Consider the following 23,486-nt stretch of genomic DNA (forward strand, 5'->3'; position numbering starts at 1 on the left):
TAAATGCTACGCAATATGATACCTGTGATCAATTACTAAAAAACCTCCTAAAAATCACTGTTTGATAGGAGAGCAAAAATTCCCTTAGGGCATTGCCAAGACGAAAAGCAATCCCATAAGGATCTTAGCTTTTATTTAAAGAGGGAGGTGGACAGAGGGAACAAGGTTACAGAAAACTAAATTAGATCTTTGAAAAAAGAGCCCATATTATTACATTTGTTTTCAGTACATGGTATTACTTTTTCAAGGGAGATTTTCTAATTAGACACAGAGCAGCTACACTGTATAAGAAATACTGGAGGATGCTTCCCATTTAACCAGCACAGTTTGCTTGGTAATCTAAAGGCAGAATACCTAAACTAGCCAAAAGTATTTGCAAAGCTGAGAGATGCTGCCCTAGTCCCAGTCTTCACACAACCTAGAAATGGTGACCTGACTTTAGGCAGCCTTGTACTCCTCCAGCTTAAAAAAACAAGTGAAACAAGCTCCAGCCATCAACCCAGCGAGCCGGGATTAGGCACCAGTGGAAGACAGGGATTTCTGACTGTATCCTGTCTCGCCAAAGACTCACCACTGCCCCTGCACAAACCTACACTGCATTAGGACAATGCCCAACATCAGCACATTACAATCGTGCCTACAAAGATGTGCACACAGTGATCCTACACTGGAACAGCATCCTGGCTGTGAGGTATCCCTGTGTGTAGGTAGAAAAATCCAGACTTAACATTGTGTTGTGAAGAATTGCACTGTACCAGGAACACATCCTATTTCTTATTTATTATTACCTATAAACTACCCACCTGATCACTAGTAGCTAAAGAATAGTGACATAAAAAGAAGAGCAGGGAAAATCTCCCCCTTTCCCTGCAATAAGTGTCTAGGATTGTTTTGCCTTTTTCTTTTAAATCACAGTTGCCTCACTTAGTCACCCCATTACACAGGCTAAGAAGTGAAACAGGCCCTTGCTGAGCAGACAAAGTACCATTGATTATGTGAAGTTAAACTGCCTGAGAAGGGGTGGACATGAGGGGTGCTTGTCCCTATAAAATCTGCTGGGATTGTGTCAGTATCCTTTGGGTAGGTAGCAAAGCCAAATTGCAGAGAAACCCAGAAGCTGCAGCAGACACAGAACATTCAGTGCTCTGCACTGGCAAAAGGCTGCCTTAGTTCTGCTCAGCTTGGCCCAGGTGACTCCGGAGAGTTTGGGTTTTGCTGAGTTAGGAAATGTTAGACTATGTCTGGAGCAAGCACCGGGGTGAGAAGCAGATGCATTTGTAGTATGTAACTGGATACCTGTGGCTATAAGGGTAGGAAATCATCTGGGTGTCAGCGTAGAAAACACTGCCGGTATTTTAACACGTACATTGTACTGAATCCCCGTCCCGCTGTCCCCGTAAACACCATTGTGCTTTTCATCTGCCACATTTGCAGCAGCAGCAGCAGGGAGATTTCCCCTGAAATGGGACTGCTGACCCAGCAGCCGCCCGGACAATGTGACGGGTGCTCCCAGGCGGCACAAAGCCCCCTTTCCAGAAAGCCGTCGCACAAAGCCGAAATCCCAGGCGAGCCCCAACCTGCTGGGCTCGGCACATCCCTCCCGCCAGTGCGGGGCCAGGCTGCCGGGCTGAGCGGCGGTGCTCGGCAGGCTGGAGCGACAACATGCCCTTTCCGAGGCGCCGGTCGTCCTTCCTGGGGCAGCAGCCCTCTACCTCCACGGCGGAGAGCTCGGGGCCGCCCGGCCGCCGGGTGAGCGTCGGAGGCGGAGGGAGCCTGTCGAGACCCCCCGGCGTCTACGTGGGCACCGTTCCCACCGGCGGCGTGAGCAGCCTGGGCACCCGAGTGTCCCGTAGAGCCCTGGGCATCAGCAGCGTCTTCCTCCAGGGTCTCCGCAGCTCCGCCGCCGCCGTGCCCCTGGCCCCGGGGCTGGATAAGGGCAGGGGTCTCTCCTACGAAAGCCTGAACGGCTGCTTGGTGGAGTACATCGAGAAGGTGCGAGCTCTCGAGCAGGTGAACCAGGAGCTGGAGGAGCACATCAGAGTCTACCTGGACAAGAAGGCGGCCAGCGTGAGCAGCTGGGGAGCGCTGCGGGAGAACTGGGAGGCGATTTACCACCAGGTGAGCGCCGGAGCGCCGCCGGCAGCCGGCGGAGCGGGAGGGAGCTGCGCGGTCATTAGCAGCTCCGGGCGGCCAGGGGCGAGGCTGCTCATGAATGCCGTCTGATTTCAAGGCGAGGAGCCCTAGACAGAGGGTTCAAAATCTATCTTCATGATAATTAGCATTATTATGCTAATTATTAAGCGGGAGAATTGCCTCAGGCATGGTGCGCATGGGAGAGAATGAAATGCACCCCAAGGCGCCGAAGCCTGGGCTGATTAGAACGGGTGGGGTTTTTTTCCTTTTTTTTTTTTTTTCCCTTATTTTAAGTCTGTGGTTATTACACTGAGTATCAAAATTATTGAAACGAACCTGCTAGGACTGAATTAGGTTATCTCTCAACATGATATTACAAGCACGTTGGGGGTTTGATTTTTTTTAATCAGCAATTCAGATTTTTACTTTATTCCCTTGTTGGCCTAATAACATTTTCAAAAGCTCTATTTATTTAAAAATAATAATTACATGGCTACAAATGAGTGACTCCCTTCCTTTCCTTTGCCATCACCCCACCATCCCTTACTCCCACTTTCTCCATAATGCACAGATGTTTATTGTGGGGGTGCGAAATGATGTCTGTATTGATCTCATGGACAAGAAGGAGTTCCTTTTGCTGGCCAGTATGGCCTTGCAGGCTGGTGTCCTGCTTGCAGCAGACACAGGACTCTGTCTGCTGAGGTTTTGGTGCACCACACAAGCCTGGCTTCCCAGCTCCCAACCAGTGGGAGCAGACAGGATTCCAAAGACCTGGAGTCTGGCATCTCTCACACATCTCTCTTCCCAGCAGCGCTTGTGCAGGCACAGAAAATGCCATCACCAGGTCTTCAGAAAGTCTGAAAGCCAACTTTAAGTTGCCGGGACAATTGCGTGTTTTAACTTGGGCTGGCCAGTTTTACTTTGCATTTTTAGGACAGGTGTTCTCCCAGAATGCTACAAACATTGCTGAATGTGTTGGCATAAGCTGTTGTACAAAGATCATGTCAGCAGAAACATCCAGTCAAGCACCAGCTTTTAAAGTTGCTACCTTTTAGTATTAGTCAATGATGTCATTGCTTCCTGTAGGGAGCAGCTGCTGAAGTAAAGGTGTGCTCTGAATCTGGAGTACAAAAAGCCATCTCCTTGAACCTATTATCTCACTGGGGAGGATGGGGACTTGGATAGGGGACAGGGAGTTAATCCTTTCCAGCTGCCATCCCGTGCTCTCCAGACCAGTGTCACATTTCATAGTTGTAGACCTCACCTGTAAATCCTACCACGATTTATGGTTAAGCCCAAATATGTGAGACCACAGGAAAGAACCACTTAGGAAGAACTGCTTAATTTTTCATTGTATAAACCCCCAACACTGCAGTGCAGATGGACCTGCAAATGTGATAATTTTTCATGCAAATTGCTTTCCTTTCAACCTTCCTTTGTAGTCATCCTTGCCTCTACCTCTTTTTTATGAATGAATAAGAGCATCTCATAATGAAATCTAGCCTGAATATTGGGCTCTTCCTATGTGAAAATCAGAAAAATAAAGCCATGTAGTAATAGCATTTGTGAGTATCATAGAAAAGAAGAGAAAAAGATTAGCATCATCCGTATCTATTTAACTATCAAAACACATCAGAGAGCACATAAAATCTTTTGAATTGCTTCAATTAAATCAATAAAAGAGGCATCACTTAGTGGGTTTTGTCTTTCACGGATGTGATCCAAGCTGTTATGTTCAATTCTGATTAATAGGTTTCTTTGCTTTTTTTATTAAGCATTTAACCAAAAATGAAAGTAGGACCCTATCCAGCCCAAACACCAATTAACTCATTCGTCCTGGAGTTAATTGGTAAAATTATGCCAGCATCAACATCAAAACCACCACATTTATTAAAATAATGTCAAAATCTGTTGCTGCAGAAACAGCTGAAATCACATGAAGTCAGAACCCTCCTGCCACAAAACATCCCAAACAGAAAAGGAGAAGGCATTCAGGAGCAAGGTGTAGCAGAAATGAGAGACACCTGGCAGATACATTCCTAAATGTAATTTTTGTAAATATATTCAGATTTTTTGCAGATGTCCACATCCACCTTGATTTCTTTAAAAGTGGCATACCCCATTTTCAGCTTCTTGTAAAGTCTGAGCACTCATTTCAATTCCCAGCCAGGCCCATGGGTTCAGTGGGGAGAAACGCCCAGCAGCTGTAAAACCCCTCAGTTTTGCATAAAGCAGCTATGAAAGTTTTGGGGAAAAAAACCACTTGAGCAGGCACCTGGATTAGCCCATGCACTCACAATAGGAACAGTTTTTGAACAAGAAACAGCAAAGGAAAATACACAATCAGGAGGGGGTCTAAGCTCTTGTCCTGCTAATGAGAAGACAAGGACATGGCCACAAAGGACTCTCCTGGTCTCAAAATCACAAATGTGACACGCCCATCTCTGCCATGGCAGAAGAGAGACCCCAGCAGACCTGAAGTCCCATTTTGCTCCTGGCCTTCCTGGGACGTGCTCCAGCATCCCAGATTTTGTGTAGTTGCATTGCCAGCAAAACCAGCTTGGTGCCAGCAAAACTCCCAAACCCAGAGCTAAGGGGAAAAAGCGAGCAGCGAGTGACTCAGAGGGTGTGTGTGAGCACAGGGTCCCTCGGGGAAAACCACTCGTGTTTCCTTGCAATTGTCAGAGCTATGGCTGCAGCAGGGGATCACTGGTGGGAGCCATATGATGGAAAGCCACTATCCAGCTCACAGGGTTAGTTACCCACCTGGGCAGCTGGCTTTTAGCAGAGCAGGTGGACACACACTAATTGGGACAAAGAGAGAGGACTTTTGCAGGAAAAGAGGGAAATGAGAAATCCTTGCAAAGAGGAATTCATATGACAGAATTACAATTTCATTGCAGAAATATAAATTTTACCCTGTGCATACTCTTCTTCTCCAGGCTTCATCCTGGTCTTCTTGTGCAAAATTCTCTCTCTAATCAAATATGTCTCTTCTGCAGAATAGGAGACTCTTTGCAATGGCAATTCCTTCCCAGGGAACAGGGCAGCACCTGGCAGAAGTGGATGCTTGAAACAATCTGAGTGAGTTTCCAGAGAGAAGAGGGTAGCTCAGCCTCCATGACTGCTCAATTACAGCTGCATGGGAGACACAGAGATTTATTTTGTCTATGAGATGACACATAGTGCAGTTCAGATTACAGGAGCAAACACACAAGCAAAAGAAAGAATCAACATCCTGGACCAATTTTATCACTGCTGTGACTGATCATGACATCCTGTGCGTGGTTGGGAGCATTTGAAAGACCTCCAGGGTTTTCTAATGGAGCCACTTTTATTTGCATTTGGCCTTTCTATCAGCATTTAGTCAGTATGACTATTAAGCCTGGAGGATATGCAGGTCTAACAGCCTGAGGAATTGCCACATTTGGACCCACACCCACTAATTTATTTGCTGCAGGGTCAGAAGAGCCTCTGAGTGTTACTCGTGACACACTCTAGCACAACACAGTGCGTGACCGGTGTCTGTAAATGCATGAAATAGCACTCTGCTACTCATCTAAGGGTACAACAAACTCCCACAAAATGGCACAAAGCTTGATCAACTGCCCTACAGAGGATGGCAGGGAGTTAGTTTTAATCATGTTCTCTCAGCCACCTCCAACAGCATAAATTTGGGCTGCCTTCACAGGCAGCTGTGAGGGGGTGTGAGGTTTTCTCCTTGTGCTTGGGCAACATTACAGTTTTATAGATCATTTCTTGAAGAGGTATCTCCTGCTTTGAGAACCAGGCATTCTTTGATGCAGTCTGTGTACTTATAAAATATTTGATGTATACACGAAGTTGAATTTCCCTGGATGTTGCAGGAATCAGGAAAGGAGCCATCAACCTCAGCCTCTCTCCAGGTATTTCCTTTCCTGAGGCCATGCAACAAATGCTGCCTTTGCTGCCTTTGAGGTTTCCTCCTTCAGGCTCTGAGAAAGGGTTCAACGTGGAAAGCATGACCAAGACCATTAAGAGTTTATTGCTCGGCAGTGGGCTGCAGGCTTTTAGCCTGATTTTAGCTGGGAATTAAAATGTGTGGAAGGAAAGACTAGATCGACATCTTCTGATCTTTCCCCATGGAGGCATTTGCTTTACTGAAGTGACTTAAAAGCCAGAGAAGTTTCCATTCCATGAATAATTAAACCATGAGATTCATTATCACAGGCCACACCTGAGGCCATGAATTTAGCAGCAGTCAGAAAGGATTTAGACTTTTGTAAGAATAGCAAAAGTGTACAAAGCTACAGATAAAGGACAGATAAAAATTTGAAAGTCATAGTAAATTTTGCCATGCCAAACTTGGCCAAAGCTCTGTTAAAAATCAGAAGTTGCTAATCTCAGGGATAAGGAGTAAATTCTCCCTGTGTCTGTATCACTTCAGTCTGGCATCTGCCCACTCCCTTGAAGCAGCTGTTGTATCCTTGATGCCAGTTTTAACCCAGGAAATGGGCCAGCATGTCAATGCAGATTTTTATGAGACTTTTCTTCCAAAAAATTAATATTGCATGTTCATGTCCATAAAATCACAATGAAATCAAAGAAAATTGTTGCTCCTTTGTAGTTAAGATGTTTAATACCATGAATATTCACTGTTAATTCAAGAGCTGGAAAAAATCCTGATCAAAAAGGTGTGTGTGCATCACAGAACTGAGAGTTGAAAGACAATGCGTGACTGAAAGGAACTATTGTTAGTAATAATATTTGCATTTTTTTAACTCTTCCCATTTTGGCTCTTTGAATGTTACATGAGCATCAGTGACATAAGCCTCCCAGAAGCTCTGTGAGGCAGGACAGCACTGCCTTCTGCTTTACAAACAGAGGAGGCACTGTCTAAGTGCTTGCAGCATTGCAAAGCCTCTTATTCCCAATGGACACAAAGAAGGGTGTTTCCCAAACTGCTGCATCATGTGTTTTAGTATAAGTGTCAGCAAAGTGGCTACAAATCTGTCTCTCTGATGCTGTGTGTTTGCATCCAGCTGTTGATTAATAGCAGATTTAAATCAAACAAAAGATCCCCTAGGTGGAAGACTTAGATCTCTTCTTCTGGAGCCTAGGAAAGGGCTTTCTCAGCTCATGCAAATCAGAGGGAACCAAGATTTCAGAGCTTGTATCAAAGAGGTCCCTCTACTTCTGTGATGACTAAATGCCAGTTTTCCATCCTTCAGGAGAAACTCAGGTGTCCTGGTGCAAGGGAACCTGAGGACAGAAGAGCAGCATGTCCCCAAAGCCCCAGCTCTGTTCAGCTTCTCTGAAATGCCACAAATGGACAACCCAGGGTTTGGGGAGTTAGGATAGTGCTGGTAAAGAGGGGCTGCAAAAAGATCAGGGAGAAGGAAATAAGAGGTTGAACAATGAAGAGCAGCCAGTTCTGTGTGCAAACAAGCACACAGAATTCTTCTGTACTTGTGTACAGGTAGGTACAAGCCTTGTGCTGCACAACAGGGCTGGCTGGTGTGTGGTGAGGGACCATCTCTTTGCCCACACCTGTGCTTTCACAACATCTCTGCACTCTGCTTTTGCTGCACTCCACAACTCTCCCATGCCAAAATTGGGGCTTTCCCCCAACCCCCCCCCACACCTTGAGCAGCAGAACCTCTCTCCTCTGTCTAAATGCTATTTTCATGAACTGAATGTCTCTGAGATGGTCTATCCCTCTATCATATTGTTTGGAATAGGCCAAGAAACCCCATAGTTATTGAAGAAAAATAGGTTCCCCATGCAATGGTGTGAAACAAGCTCCAGTTCCCAGCCACCTTCTCTGACAGTGGGTGAGAATTATGAAAACCACTTTTTAAACTCTTGTTCCTCATCAGATTGAAAAGCTGTAGAGTGCTTTTAACTTCCTGATCCATTACAGACATCATGGATAGTGAAGGAACAGGTTATTTCTCAACATTTCTCCTTATCAAATGCCTTCAGGTATTAAATATTTGTTGGTCCAAACATTTGTAAGACATTTGGAGCAGTAAGCCTCTCCATGAGGGTAAATGTTAAATATCACCTAGAAATGCTTCAGCCTTGCATGCCCACCTCCACTGCATCACCAAGCAGCCTCAGGTGGGAACAAAGGGCAACAATCCCACTTGACATCCACTTGTCTGGATGCAGCCTTGATGTTTCCACATTGCATGGTGTGTTTCATCTTGGAGGAGCAGAATGCTTTGGGTGATTTGCAATCTTAGTTACAGACTTAATTATCTAAGGAAAGATTTTTCAGCTTCAAGAACTCTCCTGGCCAGCTTAAAAATCTGATTTTATTCATGAGGTGATTTAGTTTTAACTGCAAACCTTCATGGGTGTCTCCTGAGAAAGACCAAAGAAATGTTCAGTTCAGCTTTTCCAGAGTGACAGCATGGATCATGGGATGACTGGAGCTCCCAGACACTTACTTGCAGAGGTGATCACTCTAAGCCTGGTACTGAATTCTGCATGGTCATAGCTCAGTGTATGTGTGACTCCAGGGCAGGCAGTGATCTTTTTTTCCTATTTATCATTTTATATAGCCTTCCTGAATCACAACAAGCTACCAAAAGTCACAAGCCTTTCAGATTTACTTACCCCTCAAGTACCTCTTGGACGTTAGAGATACACCCCAGCGATGCCACAGTCTGCTTTGCACGATCTTTCCAATCAGTGTAATAATCTTTGAAGGCTTCTCAGGTCTCATATCTATCGCAAGAGCCTAGAGGATCCCCTAGGAGAAGGAAAACGACACTCTGGGAGCTGAGGAGGGCTCGCAGGCGGCATGAGCAGCAAGTATTCCGTGGCTCCCTGAGGAGGACGACCCTGAAGAGGACTGCTAATATGGGAAGTAGAATAGGAACTGCATAAGTGCTGCTTAAATTGTATCTAGAAAGTATAAGTGGGACTTAAATGATGAAAGTACCTTGAGCATAGCAATGATTTTTGCCCCTTGCAAAGAGCTGGTGATCAGAATAAATATGTTGCTGCAGGAAGATGAGGGCTTAGGAGGAATGAGCAGATTGATGACAAATTACAGCCTATTTGCCCAGAATTTGCGAACTTATATGTACAAAAATAATTTATTAAGTTATCTGGAATGAGTCACTTGGACAGCCCTAGGATGAAGGATTATTTTCAGAATCAAAGTTGTACATCTGCTTAAGATACATGTGCTGAAGCTGTTCATTGCTTGAGCTCTGTTGTCTCTTTCTTCTAGGTGGGTGAGGCAGTCCTTGAAAATGCTCGTCTTATGCTGCACACCGAGAATATTCAAGCCTGTGCTGAAGATTTTAAAGACAGGTAGTCCTGTGGTGGCACCCAAATGACCACTTTCTTTAAACTTTGTGAACACTTAATTTACAGGGGTGTAACTCTAGGGAGTAGAATGGGCTTGTTTTTTAAGTTGCAAATTCATATTCAACACCCTGATTTGGGAGAAAAATAATGATGGTATTAACATTATTTTGGAAGATTTTTAAGATTCATAGTAACAAAAATGTGCACAAGCACAAGAAGAATGACCTAAACTAGTCTTAACACAGACATTGGTCTCTCACTGAGAGGCCAGTATTCATTCAAAATTGAGTTAGCATATTATAAAGGCAAAATTCCATGTGCTTTTTAGCTGTAATTTTCAGTACTTCAGTGCCAAAACCAAACGTTTTTGGAAGTAACAATCATTTTGCTGCAGCCACAAAGTGAAAACTGCACCCCTACAGACATGGGTGGAAATGTTAGACAAGAAAACAGAAATGGCCTGTGCCGACTTTACTTTTCTTTACTGAGAAAAATAAGAAATAAAGGAAGATTTTAAACACTGGCAAACTACTTTTTTATTGTCTTTCAGTTTGAAAAGCCTGATAGTCATGTGAATGAGTGCATTAACCTCCTTAGATTTTACTCAGGAGATGTGATCCTTATAGCTTTCTAAACTCCTAATGGTCTCATTCATTTACAAATAGCTTTTTGCAAGCTCTGACACAAAAACCGCAATTCAAATTAATTGATTTTATCTCCTATGGTTTTTTATCATCCCTTACACTTCTTTTTCTCTCTCTGTGGAATTATTTTATTTAATCATAAAACCACAATGTGTTAGTCATTTCTAAGTTTGCGTTTTATTTCAGAAAGGTACAACCCTGAGATACTCATTTGGCTTTACATGCAGCAAGTTACATTCATATTTTATGTCGTTTTAAAAAAATAATGTTAGAAGTGTCAGCTGACTTGGACAAGCAGTCTACATGACAAAAATAATGTTGAATCAATCTACTGCATAGTGAAAGCTCCTGGGATCAACTGCTACTCTCCCAGGCTTTCAACTCCCAGCAATGAAGGTGGTTATCAAGGAGCAAAGTGTTTCTGAAGCAAGTTCCCAGCTAACCTGCCAGCCCTGCCAGGTCCCCAGGTTGGACAGGTTTGGCACAGATGTCTTCCACCCAAGGAGATTCACAGTGCAATCCACATTTTCAATGGAAAGCCTAAACCAAAAAGTTACAAACAAGAGCAATGCAGCAAGCGGTGCTCTGGAATGGAAAGTGCTTGCCAAAATTTCCCTACCATTACAGCCATGGTTTGGAAATGAGCCGTTTGTTCCAACAGCAATTCTAGCTGACAAATGAACCACAGAAATTTCCTCTTTATTTTGATACTACTGGGATTTGGTCTTAGGGATGGGCCAGGACCCTGGAACAGAGGCCAGACTTCCATCAGAATGTCCGTTAGTAAAAGAATGTTTGATGTTTTTTCTTTAACCATTGTTCTTAAAGGTTTTTATGTAGACAAGTGAGTTGGTATTCTCATTTTAAAGCCAAGACAAGTGAGAAAAGCCACCCATGGTGATACTGTAGATAAATATCAGATCTAGCAAGAAACCATGACCCTCTCCATGCTTTTTCTGGAATCCTATCAGGTAGATAACCACCACAGCACATACTGCTAACTTGGCCTGTTTTCTTACACTCTGAATTAATGACAGGGCAGTTACCTTCAAGTACAAAGAGATAAGGTGAGAGCAAAGTATACTGCCTGAGTTTCTGTGCCTCTGTCTGGGACACATTTGCTAATTAGCAGAAATAATATCATTCAGAAAAAAAAGACAGGTTTTACTTGCTGAGTTTTGCTGTGTTAAGTTTGGCGCTTTTTTTCTTTTTTTTCCTTCCTCTGCAGGTATGAAAATGAGCAGCCATTCAGAAAGGCAGTGGAAGATGAAATTAATTCCCTATATAAAGTGATTGATGATGCTAATTTAACTAAAATGGATCTGGAGAGTCAGATAGAAAGCATGAAGGAAGAACTAGCTATGCTGTCAAAGAATCATGAAGAAGTAAGTGCAGACTCAGGATACTGCAAAGCCAATGTGTACCTGTTTAATCTGGTTGGTATCTAATGCAAAGCAAACATTAAAAAGTCTACCTGCCATGTCAGGGCAGGGAGGGTGGGGGATTTTCCTGAAACCTACTCCTATTTCTTCCTTCTCTTTTAACTCAGAGGACTAGCCCCTGAGGCTTTATCAAATGACTTACATGTAGGTGTTAACCCTTTCTCGTTTGATAAATGTGACATGGAAGAGACACCATCCCTTCATTTCTTGTCAGTCACCACGTGATGGTCAAGGGGCTGCACAGCCATGTATGTGGATATCTCAGCAGTGAGATCTGATGGAAGGAGAAAGTGCATGTGCAGGGCACAGCTCTGGTCCTGCTGCTCTAATGTTGAGCATTAACCAGGTTCTTATGAAAATACCCTGCTTGGCTTAGCAAGGCGCTTGGTTCTCAAAACTGAGTCTCTCTTGAGAAGCACAGCACTGAAGCAAGTCACAGGGACAGTGGCACCAAGGAGAGGCTCTAAAGAATCTTTATCACAGGTGCTGGCAAAAGCAGGTTTAATATGAGATGTGAAAGTGCAATTTAACTTTGATGGCAAAGTTCATTTTATTACTTACTATATAATTAAGTTCACAAAGGAAAATTGGATTAGAATCAATCTAGAATAGTTTACATGGAAATCAGGGATGCAGAGGGTAAAGGTGCTAAAGGATAAAGGTTCAAAAGGGTTAGGGGAGGTCTTCCCGTTGAGTCATGAGGTTCAGAGCAGACCCCCTTGTTTTCTAAACTCCTGATGGAGATTAGCCCAAACCATTGACCTCAGACTTGGTCAATGGTTTATAGCTAAAGGATTTGTCAGCACCTGATCACTGAATAATTGAATAATTTACATTTACAAAATGATTCAATAGGATTTCCTGTAAGCACAGCAGTAACTTAATTGTAGATCTGGGATGGCAGTATTCATACTATACTTGCTATAGGGTATTTAAACCAATTCACACACACAAACAGACATGAAGAAGTTAGCACAAAAGTGCCTGTTAAAAATTTCCCTCAAGTTCAGTGCAATACTCAAGTCAGATTATTTTGCATCTCAGAAGCATCAAGTCAGATACTTCTGCACCTCAACAGGTGAGGGCTGAGCCTTGAGGAGTAGTCAGGATATCCCAGGCCTTACCATCAATCAGCATTTGGCAACAAGTATTGGGTATTGCAAACTTGAGAGCTTGTTACTTCCGAGAGGCGTCCCAGTCAGAGGGAGATTGCTGCTCACAGCCCACTGCAGTCCAGGAGATCTCCAAGGGCCTCACTCAGGACTACTGCTTATAGAGTCCCAAGATGATTGGCTTCAGTCATCTGTTAATCTCCATCCTGGCTGTAATCCAAGATGGTAATTACTGGAGTTTTCCTCAGAAGTCTGGTAACAAAAATATTGTTCCACTTGAGCTATGATTCGGGCAACTAATATTCCAAGTTGCTTCTAGGATAGCTGACTATCTCTTGCCCTTCCTTTGTTAGGCACCAGAAGCTCCTAGGAACAGACAGTGTTTCTGATAAACACAAAGGAAAATTAATTGCCCAGGAGCTGTTGATTGATTGAGGTTGACGTCGATAAAGAATTGCTGAACCCATAGAGAGGCCCCAGTGGGTGGGGAGGATGCACCACCACAGACAAGCAGCCAGAAGAGAAGCCCATACTACCACATTTTACAATACTTTCCCACCTACTCACCAATACCATTTGCATGAAGGTGGTTTACTTCCTTCAGCAGGGATTTCAGGATTGAACACAAATCAGCATCTTTATTCATGGGGACTTGAATATGGAGCTGTTACTAATCCTTCATAAGGGAGAGCAAGCAACTGTGCTGGTGTTAAAAGCACAGTTAAAAGTAAGGTAGAGCTTGAATTATGATGGCTCATGAAAGCAAGGTACTATCCTATCTTACATTTCTTACCAGTTGTTCCTCCAACCACAGGATTTCAGCAACACTGGCTTGCCAAGATGAGGTTGCATCACCAGCTCCCTACTTGCATCAGTCTAATTCCAGGGCTGGCATTTTGCAGAAAATAACCAGTGGCTTCATTACCAGTGCATGGCAGGAGAAAATGAAAGTTGTTTTAAATAAGAGAGTAAAGAGAAAAATGACAGAAATAAACAAGATATTCTTATCCTCTTTAAACCACCAAGTAATGCAATGGCTGTTGTGAAACCAGAAAAGCTGGTGCTGATGCTGTTGTCTGTAGCTATGGCATAATGAGAACACCACCTTGATCCATCTTGATCCTCGTGTAGCCAACAAGGAGCCCTTGCAGAGTGGAAAGATGCTTTTTTCTTTGTCTTTTGGGACTACCTGAGCATTTGCAGAACCACTTCAGCACAGGCCTGGTTTTCCCATGGCAGCAGGACCAGGGGAAGCTGCTTTTGAGAAGTCGCAGAACAAAGGCTGGAAGCAACTATTGCTGAGCTGTGGCAAAATAAAGTCCCAAGGACTTTCCTGAACTAATTCAAACCTTTCTTTCCACTGGTGGTCCCACTAAAAAATCCATGCCAAGTCCTTTTGAAGGGTTTGTGAACTTGGAGTGGGCACATTTTGAGGTTTGCATTCTTGCAGGTTCATAATTCACATAATTCCCATCCATTTTTTCCAGTATTGTCACTGTCAGGGGCCACTGATTACAAATATAATTCCCAGATGCTTTTTTTTTTTTTTTTCAGCCAATAACACAGATAAACAGGCTGATATAAAAGAATTGCAGTGCCAGACAGTTAAGATACATGTGAAAATTTCATTAATTCTTGCATTTCTGAACACAATGTACAACTGATGTGCTACCTTTAAGTGTGCAATTCTAAACCTGCTAATTCTCTACTGGTTTTTGGAGCATTTAAATGCTGCCACAGAGGAGAATCCTCTTCATCTAACATGCACATGCATAAAACACACACTTTTCTCTCACAAGCTGCGAGGCTGTAGAGCTCCTGCTGCTTTGCCCATCTTGTATCTTCCAGCAGATGCTGGAAGGCCCATGCTCCTGTGTGGTGCAGCAGCAAGGGAGAAGTTTCTGATATCCTGTAAGCTGTTAGTTCCTTGGCCAAAGTCCACACTGCAGCTTTACTGGCAATGTTTGTAGTGATTTCGGGTCCCAGCTGTGCAGTGTGCACATGCCAAGCACTGGCTGCTGGAGAAACTTGCCACCATTGAGAGGCTGCTCCAGGCACTGCCTTGGTGCAGGGCTTCTGTCTCCTTCCACCAAGGGGAAAACTCTTCCAGTACCCTAGATCTGCAGGAAGAGACCCCAAGCAGAAGCAAGGCAAATCCACATCTGAACAAGAAGGCCTTTGGTGCCCTAAATCATTAATGCAGAGATAGCTTTTGGGACCAAATTTAATTACTCTCTCTGTTTGTGGCACCAAAGGAGCTCTTCCTTGAGCTTCTCTGAAGATACCACTCAACTCTCCAGTTCACTTTCTTTATGTTTGTTATTTTTGTTCAAGGATGTGAAGGTATTATACAAGCAGCTTGCTGGATCTCAGCTGGAAGAACTTGATGTTCCCCTGGGAAGTGGCCTGGATGACATTCTGGAAAAAATCAGAATCCACTGGGAGAGAGACATTGAAAAGAATCGTGCTGAGACAGGTGCCCTGCTCCGTACCAAGGTCAGCACTCTGTAAGCCACTCCAACATCACAGGATATCAAGCAAACACAAAATCTCTCTAATATTCTGCAATATCTTTGAAATTTGGATGTTTTTTTGGTTTTTTGGGGTGTTTTTTTTTTTGAAACAGAAAACATGTTAAAAATCTAAAGTATTTTGGTCCAAGTCCAAAGAAGAATGCACTTATAAAGGCCTTCTTGGGATGGCCTTTAGAGTTAAGCACTGGTGGAAATGGCCCTGCTCATACCAGAGTTAAGCACTGGTGGAAATGGCCCTGCTCATATCACAGGTATCTGTGGGAGCCTTTCAAGGGCTCTAAAAAGTTGGCTAAGGAAAACAAATCTAATCAGTTGATACCTTCTGTATAGGATAAGCCACTGTTATTACCCTTCTTACTAGGGCTATTCCTCCACTTAATAATTTACAGGGGTCTATAAATAAGAAGGGCAAAACACATTGCCCTTCTAGACTACAGACTTCTTGGTTTCTCCCCGATATTGTTTCTCCTGCAGTGGGAAAACCAGATATTAACTTAGAAATGAAAAGTGATTATAATAGCCATTCCCTTTAAATAGGGGTTATCTCCTGAGGCTGAGTTTGAGTCTGAGACAGCCTTTTAATACAGCTTTTTCTCTGTCATGAAGGATCTCTTATTTTCCAAAGTAAGTGTTTTTGCACAGCTGAAGCACTTAAGTTCAGGGGATGATCCTGTATGTTAGAACCCATCTTGTTCTGAGCTGGCTCTTACAGCAGAGCATGACAGAATAAATCAGGAGAGCAACGAAGATGGTGAAGGGCCTTGAGGGGACCCTGGTGAGGAGCTCCTGAGGTCACTTGGTTTGTTCAGTCTGGCGAGGAGGAGACTGAGGGGAGACCTCATTGCAATCTACCACTTCCTCATGGGGGAAAAGGAGGGGCAGGCACTGATCTCTTCTCTCTGTTGATCAGTGACAGGGCCCGAGGGAATGGCCTGAAGTTGTTTCAGGGAGGTTTAGACTGGATGTTAGAAAAAGGTTCCTCACCCAGAGGGTGGCTGGGCACTGGAACAGGCTCCCCAGGGAAGTGGTCACAGCACCAACCTGACAGATCTCAAGAAGTGTTTGGACAACGCTCTCGAGCACGTGGTGTGACTCTTAGGGATGGTGCTGTGTAGAGCCAGGAGTTGGACTCGATGACCCTTGTGGGTTCCTTCCAACTCAGCATATTCTGTAATTCTGTGAAATCATAACTGCAGCAGTGCTGTTGAAATACTTAGCAAAACCATATAAACATATCCCCCCTGTTCCAAGGTAAAGAGCTGCCATGAGAGGTGTAGGGGGTATTGAAGGCAAACAGCAAGAAAACCCAACAAAACCAAGAAATATGATTGCAAACATATGTGCAAACTCTGGGTAATTTTCAAAATAAAGAAGAAAAATCCTGTGACAACAGTGATACCAAAATTGCTAGGAAATATACAAGAAGCCAAGCAGAGGGGTTTATCCCAAAGGTCCCATCAAGTTTGTGGGAATGCCAGACTTATTAAGAAAAGTTTTTGTAAAGTTAGTCTGTGGGGCCTGATTTTCAGCTCATGCAGTCCAAAGGAAGTGAGTGACACAGTAATAAACTGCATGAGCCTGGAGAGTGCCTCCATACAAAGCACATGCAGCCCTGAAAAGCCAGGGCATCCTCAGTGGCCTCTAGAGCTTTCCAGAAAAATCTGTTCCTGACCCACTGCCAGGTTTCTGCAAAATGAGCATCACTCCGATGGCACCAAATTCTTCAGTGCTCCCACTTCCCTGTCCTGCTTCTTCCTCCTCCTTGTTTTCCTGTGTAAAAACACCCTTACAACTTCTTTCTTTCTATTTCTTTCACACCTTCAGTATCTGGTCTTTTAGCTGCTCAGAGATATCGTTTGGTGAGAAAATTGGCAGCTCCAGTACACTGCTCTATCATGTCTTTGATACCCAACCCACCCCTACTCAGCCATTTCAGCCTAAGTTCTTACTAGTTTCAGTTCTTCCTGTTTTGGTTTGTTTTTTTAATGGAACAAAGAAACATAATATCATAGATTTCTGGAACAATCAGTTCTGGTTCTGGTAAGAGATTCCAGGAGATTTTTTGCACAAATTAAACCCAGATGATCCAGTTTTGTGTCCCTTATCTCCTACAGACACAGTTCAATTCAGATTACCACTGTGTATACAGATGACAAGAGTTTAGCTTTTATCAACTAAGCTTGTGGTTTTAACTCATCTTTTGTGGTTAAGATGTATAATTTGGTTATCCACACAGTGAAAAACTTGCTCTTGCTCTTCTGTGACATCACAGGAGGGACTGCAGTTCCCTGCACTCCTTGGCTCTTCATTACCAGTTTTTTCAGTGTGTCTCCGTGAAGTTCTCCTTGGCCCCTAATATTTTAATTTCCTTTTTCTACACCTACTTTCTGGTGTACTTGTGACCAGCTCAGATGTTTCCAAGGTGTTTCAGATGATGTCCTAGCACTGACTTGGACATGAGAGCAGTATTTTAGTATTTTTCTTATTCTGATTAATTACCTTGCCTCATTTGCTTCGTCTTGTGATGAGATTTGCAATGTTGGCTCGACTTTTCAAGGACATTTGGACACCAAAACACATCAATTTAAATTCATACCTAATGGGGTTTCATATGGGCCTTTTTTAGATGAGTAACCTCAAAACTCAAGTCCATTGGTTTCACCTGTTTACTTTATTGTCTGTAGTGGTCAAAGTCTTCCCTGAATTGACACAAGTTTCAAACCCTTGCAAGACATGCATGCTACTTAATATTTTTCCCTGGAAAGATACTTTACTTACTGATATGCTGTTCATTCATGTAGTTTGATTCCAAACATCCAGCCCTGCTCATTGCTAATCTGTATGGTATTCTGTCATCCATAAATCCTTCTAATTCCTGCTTCGTTCCCAAGACAGTACACCTTGAGGCATCAAGCTGTTAAGCTTCTGTCTTAATGGAACTAGACCTTAATTTTCCTCTTCATGTTCTGTCTCTCAAACAGCTGTTGATCCATGGAAATGTTCTGCCCTGAGCACATAATTACACAGTTTTCTCTCTCGTCCTCGTAAAACGTTCTGAAAAATCTTGTGAATTATGCCAGTTTTTTCTCCCTTTTTTTGCTACTTTGCTAAAACTTTCCCAAAACTCTCAAGAGCTTTTCAAAGTAACTTTCTTTCTTTAGATAGCAGGCTGGTCAACTCTGGGTGTTGGTTTTGCATTCCTAACCATTCTTTCATTATCTGAATTCCATGAAAAACAGACTAATGAGGGATCCTGCGCTCATGCACAATGCTTGGCTTGGGACTGTACAGATGTTTGAAATTCACAGATTCCTAGGAAACTCAAGCACCAACATGATAAAGAATTAGGAATATGAATTTCATCCTCTCCCTCCATTAATCCAGTTGTTTGTGGTCACCACATGTATAGCCTTTCCCTTATAGAGCATCTCAGGAGTAGGAAAAGTCCCCAGAAAACATTAATTATCTGGTGAAAAGGACACACAGACTACTTCTGCACTTCTCCACAGAAGGAGCCCCAAAGCTGAGGCCAAGTGTCATGCCCTGCAGCATCCCACACATGGGCACTTGGGGCTGGTAACCCTGTAAGGAGGGTGGGGAAACCTTGTGTGTCCCAAAAGCTTTAGAGCGCATTCACTGTGTGCTCACTTGCTGTGTCCTCCTGAGTGTTCAGGACCTGATGCAGCCACCTCCATCTACTCCATCTGCCTGTTCTCTTGTTCACACCACTATGCTCAGTTCACAGCTTAGGGTAGCTCCTGGAAGGGTTTCAATGCCACCTGTGGTGAGGGCAAACTGGATTTTCAGGCAGCATTTGGGCCACCAGAAGGGTAAATGTCAAAGCCAGGCTTCAGGTAATGGTGTAGGCTACAAATATAGATGCAAAGGCACCTTCCCTTTCCTGTGTATCTCTTTAAAAAAGAGACATTTGCAGTCCTTGTAGCCCAAGAAGGTGCAGACTACTCTCTCAACACAATTTAGGAGATACAATTTACTGAAGAGTGGCAGGTCCTTGATCAGTAGTTCACCAGGAATAGTCAGGTAGAATTATGTCCCTGTGAAGCACAAGCCTCAAAAAAGCACTTCCAGAAAACAAGGGATCTGTGCAATTTGGTTTGGTGCTTGGATTGAAATTCAGCCCTCTGCAACATATGTTCTTAAATCTAAATTTCTGTTTGAGACTTAACTGGTATTTAAATGAACTTTTCCCACTGAGGCTATTTCATTCACAAGGTGTGGGCTTCACATGGTAATTCAAAGTAATCCTTATTTTTGCTTCATGGTCCTAGATTTTTTAAAATTCAATCTTACTTTAAAAAAAAAGAAAACCAGAGCAGGGTGAGCAGGGTCAAGATGAAGTTTCAGAGTAGGATGGAAGTATTTTGCATAGTTTAATTTTAGCATCAACCACAAGAAATGTAGGTTTTGACTGAAGAACTGTATTTTCTAGAGAGCCCAGAGCTCTGGGCTGAAAAACCTTGATCTCAGCCCTTATTAAAAAGTATAGAAATTCTATTTTTACTAAGGTACTTTTTCCTTCACCTATTTTCAAGGAACTTGAACTAAACACATATAAAGCCCCCCAAGCCATAAGAGCAGGAAATAGCATAATTAACTTAGGACTTAATTAACAGGATTTTTTTTTGACCCCTGTAATATGACTTGCTGTCTGACTCATAGAATCTTATGTGCAAAATTAAGGTGTGAGTAGTTCTGAAGACATACAACTTTTTAAGAAATCTTATAGTATGGCTATAAAATGAACAATTACAGCCATGTTTCCTCTTTAGAGATAATTTTAAACATACAAGTATGAATTCTGAACAGCTGTTGTTGACACAGATAACATAAATATGCTTGTATGGATAAGCCATTTTACAGTAAATGCCTAGAAAATATGATAATTTTGACACTAAGAAGTATCCAGAGTTATTCAACAGTGGGATTTAATGCACAGGAATCAAACTTAGAGGCAGGATTGCCACAAACTGTGAAAATATTACTGTCAGTTTGGTCTGTAAGGAAGCTAAACCATAACTTGCGTAGGTTGTGATGACAGTCGCCTTCTTTCACCAGCAACAGGCTGAGACGACGGCTGCCGTGCGAACCCAGGAGGAAGAGCTGGTGGAGGGCCTCAGAACCGAGTTCCACGAGACTGCCTGCAAAATACAGAGCTTGCAAGCAGAAACTGAATCTTTGAGAACCTTGGTAAGGAATGCTGGGTTTTCAGTGGGTGTATTCTATTCTCTGCGAACTCAGCACAACTTCTGAGGGGAACATTCGTGTCTTGGGATGCAGAGTTAAGAATGAATCCCATTTTCCACCAGTCTCGGGTATTGAGTTGTTAGAATGGCTCCCGAGGTATCAAAAAGCTTTTTTTCCCGGCCCCACACTCGAAGAAGAAGTTGGGATTCCTTGGCTCTGGTTTTCAAGGTTATTTATTTTCTCTTATCTAATACATTCTTTTTCGGACTGGCAGAAGTCTGTCCAGCAGGTTGGGTTGTGGCACACTGACTGCCTTGGGGCTGTGTTATCTTTTTATACTAAAAACTATGTGTACTTTATTTACAATAATTTTCCAATACCTATCACCTATGTTAGACAGTTTGTCTCTACTCTAAACCAATTCTCTACTCTAAACCAATCCAAAGGTGCCACCATCACAGCAGACAATGGAGGGCAAGAAGAAGAAGGAGAAAGACAGGACACGCCCAGATTTTTCCATCTTGCCTCTTGAACCCCCATTCTAAAAACCCCAAAATTCTACAGCTTCACCCTGTGATAAATTCACTATCATTCTATTCAAACCCTTGTGGCTTGTAACTCTTTGCACAAAGTTGGTAATTGTTTCCATGGGTTAAAATTGAAGGCACAGGTGTTTTTGACTCCGTGCCAAGGTCTCTGAGCCCCCTGCCAGGGTCTCGAGTTCTCCAGGGCAGCCAGAGGAATGTCCTGGGTTCTGACACACCAAATACTGTTTCCAGAGATGCCAGACATTTCTGGTCTCTTCTTGATTGAAATAGTGCTCTAAGTGTACCACATTTGACAACCAGGCTCCACATTTCCATCTTCAGTGTATTCGTACTCAATCTCACTGAGATTGCTTGGTAGTGTAGTACTAGACAATGTGAGGAATATCTGCACCTTGTAAAAGTGGAGATATTCAGCTTTTGTAATGATAATACCTAATACAAAGGTAGCTAAAGAAAGGAATTCTTAATACATATATATAGTCAAAAGAGATATTGGCCAAACCTGAATAAAAATCACTGTGAAGCATATGAAAATTGACTGATTTACTGTCTGCTGTCCTGCCCTTGCAGAAGAGGGGTCTGGAGAACTCTTTATATGATGCCAAGCACTGGCACGACATCGAACTGCAGAACCTAGGCTCTGTCATTTCCAAGCTGGAGGCAGAGATGGGAGAAATCAAAGTAGAAACAGAGCAGCAGCAGAGGGATCGTGAAAATCTGCTGACTAGCAAACAACAGCTGGAGAAAGACATTGCTGCATATCACTGCCTCCTGGATGGAGAGCAAAGCAGGTACTTGTCCTTAAAAGGATGGAGAACATGCTCCCTGGGAAGGGGTTGTGAGGTTGCTGGAAGCAGGACTGGGGTGCTTCTCATGTTTCATAAGGCTGGCTGATAAATGGTGAGGTTTGGAGAAGCTGCCAAAGGGGGAGAACACACCAAATCCCATCAAACAGAGTTTCCTAACATATTGGAGATGGGTGGTTTCCAGCACTACCACAGAAAGACATGGTTTGGGAACATGCCATGAGTTTCACTTCTCTGAAGTGAGGTTTGAGATGTGACATTAAAAAGCTGCTACCAGGGGCTACATTAGTGGCTGCAAAGCAGATTTGTTGTTGTTTCCTGATTTGAATACATTATGCCATCCTTCCTCCTCTCTCAATACAGTCCAAATATTGTAGCTGTGATCCTGGGAAAATTCCCTGTCTAAGCTTGTAAGTTTGTCCTCAAGTCCAAGGACAGAATCTGGACCACTGACTGTACCTTTTGTGAAGAAATGTGGTTCCAACTCTTAAGATTTTTCTTCTGGGAATAACCTGCAAACACCTTTACAGTGGTTGGGTTGGTTTGCTTGGTTGGGTATTTCCAAGATCCTTAATCACCCTTAGTCATGGGAACCTCTGAGAATCTAATCCACAGATTTTGACTTGCTCTTTTGCTCAGGACAGGGAGAAGTTTAAAATAATCAAATCCTGCTGATGCTGGTGAGATTTTACCAGGCTGAACTGAGGATAGGACTTGGTTCAGCATTTTTCCTGTTTGTAGTTGTGACCAATTTTTATTTTTATCTTTTTTTTTTTTACTTATAGCTGATTATGACTCCCAGCTCACAGAAGACCATTGCCATTAAAGCAAAAGATGTCACTGCCAGTTATGTTCGTGGAAGCTAAAAACCCATCAAAACAGCCTGCTTTATTCAGTTTGATTCAACAATCAAAGTAGGTTGTAGCTTGAACAACTTTATTAGACCCTCTTCACATAATTGCTTTGCTTACAGATTTCAATTTACTCATGTTGTTAAAATTATAATAAAAATAAAGAATATCATGCTTTTGTCTGATTTTTTTATTTTTTTCCAGTATTTTTCACGATAGCTGAAGGGGGTTGGATTAAGAATATCAGCTCTCCATTTCCCATCAAGTCAACTCTTTCTTTTCACAGTACAAATATATCAAGACTGAGCTATCCCTCCACTGTGCACACAGCACCCACATGGAAATGATGTATGTTCTATTGTGTCACAAGACCATCAGCTCAGTAGTGTGAAATCAAATTCAAATAATGCCGAAGAAGTTTAAGTGCACTGTTAACTCAACATGATTAATTTTGCAACATGTAAACCAGCAGAATCATTAACCTAAGCATCCCAACAGTACCTTACAAACACATTTTTAAATCTAGACTAAACTTCTGGAGAAGGTGAAGGTGCAGGAGAGCAACAGCAGTTCTGCCTGCATCCAGGTTACCTCCTTTTACTGTATACTGAAAGTCCAAGCCAGGGTATCAGTTTGTGAAAATTTGATACTTTTTAATATATTGATATATTTTTATATTTGTTTTTATATGGTTGCTCTTTCTTAAAATCCACATCCCTCCAAGGAAGGTTGGCCACACTTCTTTTGAAAAGGAATCCACACAGCATCATCCTGATACCTGACCTTAGGTCATTTCCTGTATTTTGATGGCATCATGAGGAAAATCATTTCTCCATCTTTCACTTTTGACTTTCTTTTATATTTTAAACATTAACAACCTCATTGTATTGCATGTGCAGTATGGTC

General features: G+C 42.8%; 1 protein-coding gene across 2 annotated transcripts; it reads left to right on the forward strand.

Annotated features, from left to right (window-relative positions):
* Positions 1–138: 138 nt before the first annotated feature.
* On the forward strand, positions 139–22,616 carry BFSP2 (beaded filament structural protein 2). 2 transcript variants are annotated; one of them, XM_050971583.1, is made up of 7 exons: positions 139–2,118; positions 9,359–9,441; positions 11,311–11,467; positions 14,971–15,132; positions 20,247–20,378; positions 21,494–21,714; positions 22,515–22,616. In XM_050971583.1, exons 1-7 carry the CDS (start codon positions 1,663–1,665, stop codon positions 22,516–22,518), a joined length of 1,215 nt encoding a protein of 404 aa, XP_050827540.1. In that variant the 5' UTR covers positions 139–1,662; the 3' UTR covers positions 22,519–22,616. The 2 variants fall into 2 exon arrangements, with proteins under 2 accessions (XP_050827540.1, XP_030087900.1); XM_030232040.2 differs by having other exon boundaries at positions 21,494–22,518.
* Positions 22,617–23,486: the final 870 nt, after the last annotated feature.

This window comes from Serinus canaria, chromosome 2 (genome assembly GCF_022539315.1).
Source record: "Serinus canaria isolate serCan28SL12 chromosome 2, serCan2020, whole genome shotgun sequence".
Taxonomy (NCBI): Eukaryota; Metazoa; Chordata; class Aves; order Passeriformes; family Fringillidae; genus Serinus; species Serinus canaria.